The sequence below is a fragment of the Pterocles gutturalis genome, unplaced genomic scaffold (genome assembly GCF_000699245.1).
Source record: "Pterocles gutturalis isolate BGI_N339 unplaced genomic scaffold, ASM69924v1 scaffold3389, whole genome shotgun sequence".
NCBI lineage: Eukaryota > Metazoa > Chordata > Aves > Pterocliformes > Pteroclidae > Pterocles > Pterocles gutturalis.
The window spans coordinates 1,546-3,104 of NW_010127881.1; the positions used below are offsets into that span (position 1 = coordinate 1,546).

General features: G+C 34.1%; 1 protein-coding gene across 1 annotated transcript; it reads left to right on the forward strand.

Annotated features, from left to right (window-relative positions):
• Positions 1 to 443: 443 nt before the first annotated feature.
• TMED5 (transmembrane emp24 protein transport domain containing 5) lies at positions 444 to 1,454 on the forward strand (the record flags this gene model as incomplete). The annotated part of the gene is given in 2 exon segments (XM_010079408.1): positions 444 to 541; positions 1,241 to 1,454. Coding segments are annotated over 2 exon segments (312 nt in total), but the record flags the coding sequence as incomplete, so codon positions are not given.
• Positions 1,455 to 1,559: the final 105 nt, after the last annotated feature.

The following is a 1,559-nucleotide window of genomic DNA, read 5'->3' on the forward strand; positions in this document are numbered from 1 at the left end:
CACTGCGTAGATCATGTTCTTGTATAAATATATAGGTGTATACACATAAAAGTGACAGACCTTTCTTGTAAAATTTCTCCCACTGAACTAGTACTTGCCCGTCAATGATGCATGCCGTAGAAATGTAGATTTAGCCATCTGCTTGTATTCTGACAGGTTGTCTAACCCTGCCCTTGCTAAAGTTGTATGCGTTCTTAAAAACTGTTCAGGAAAGGTTCAGTGTAAGCCCAGCCTACTTTAAGATTTGAAATGGCTAAAATGCTTTTGGGTTGAAACAGTTTTTAATCTGTTTCCAGTTAACTTGGTGTGAACTCATAAAAGAGATTCAGCTTTCAGATTGTGTGTGGGTTCGCTTACATAAAAATGTTTGTCTTCTCTAAAAATGTATCCATCAGCTATGCAAACAGGAATTACACTGGTTGGGTTTTTTCTTTTTTTCACAGGTTCTAGATGGAGCAGGATTAGATGTTGATTTTCATCTACTGTCTCCAAAAGGTGAAACTCTAGTTTTTGATGAAAGAAAATCAGATGGAGTTCATACGTAAGTTTAAAATCTTCCAACTTAGACATGTTACATAAAGTACTTTTCAGGTTTCTTTAACAAATATGACTAATATAAAAAGGTTAAGTACATTTTATTCCTTAGTATTACAAAAGACTTTCTAACAGGACAGTTCTAGAATACCAGTTACCTATTTATAAACACTGAATACTTTTTCCATGGATCTTACCATGAAGTGAAGGATATTTTTGTTTTAATGATAGCTGTTAATGGTCAGTGAACTAGAATTATTGTGGCGTTGAAAAAGGTCTCCATATCTCATATCAAAAGATGTTGTCAGTCATTAATAAAATAATAATCTGAAAAGTCCCCTATTTTTCCAGTCCTTTTATCAAAATATGTAGTAATTACTGTAATTTTACTATAGGGTATCAGAATTCCACTCATAGCTTTTTTGTAATTATTAATAATGATTCAGAATCCCAATAAAGGAAAATTAAGCTGCCATCTTCATCATTTTAAGCCTTTGGCATCAGTGAGATTGTTTTGCTGTGACTGGGTAATCTGTAATGTGTCTTTTGAGTTCTTATTTGAATATGAATATAAAAAGCATCTTCAGTTATTTCTAAGTGCATGATTGTCAGTCTTAAAGAGGAGCATTTGCTTACAAAAACTTGATTCTTGAGAACCAGAACAAAAAGCATAGTTAATTGAATGACATTTTCCTTGTATGCACAGGGTGGAAACAGAAGATGGGGATTACATGTTCTGCTTTGACAACACATTCAGTACCATTTCTGAAAAAGTTATTTTCTTTGAACTGATCCTGGACAATATGGGAGAAGATGGACAAGAGCAGGAAGACTGGAAGAAGTACGTTACAGGCACAGATCTCCTAGATATGAAATTGGAAGACATTCTGGTTAGTATTTGATCTTTAATTCTTTTTAATGTAAGAACACTTTGAACAAAACTCAGTGCTACGTAGCTATTCTGCCTTGGTCTGGTGCATCATCTTGAAAACTGTTCCAGATGTCATTTACCTGGACCTGAGCAA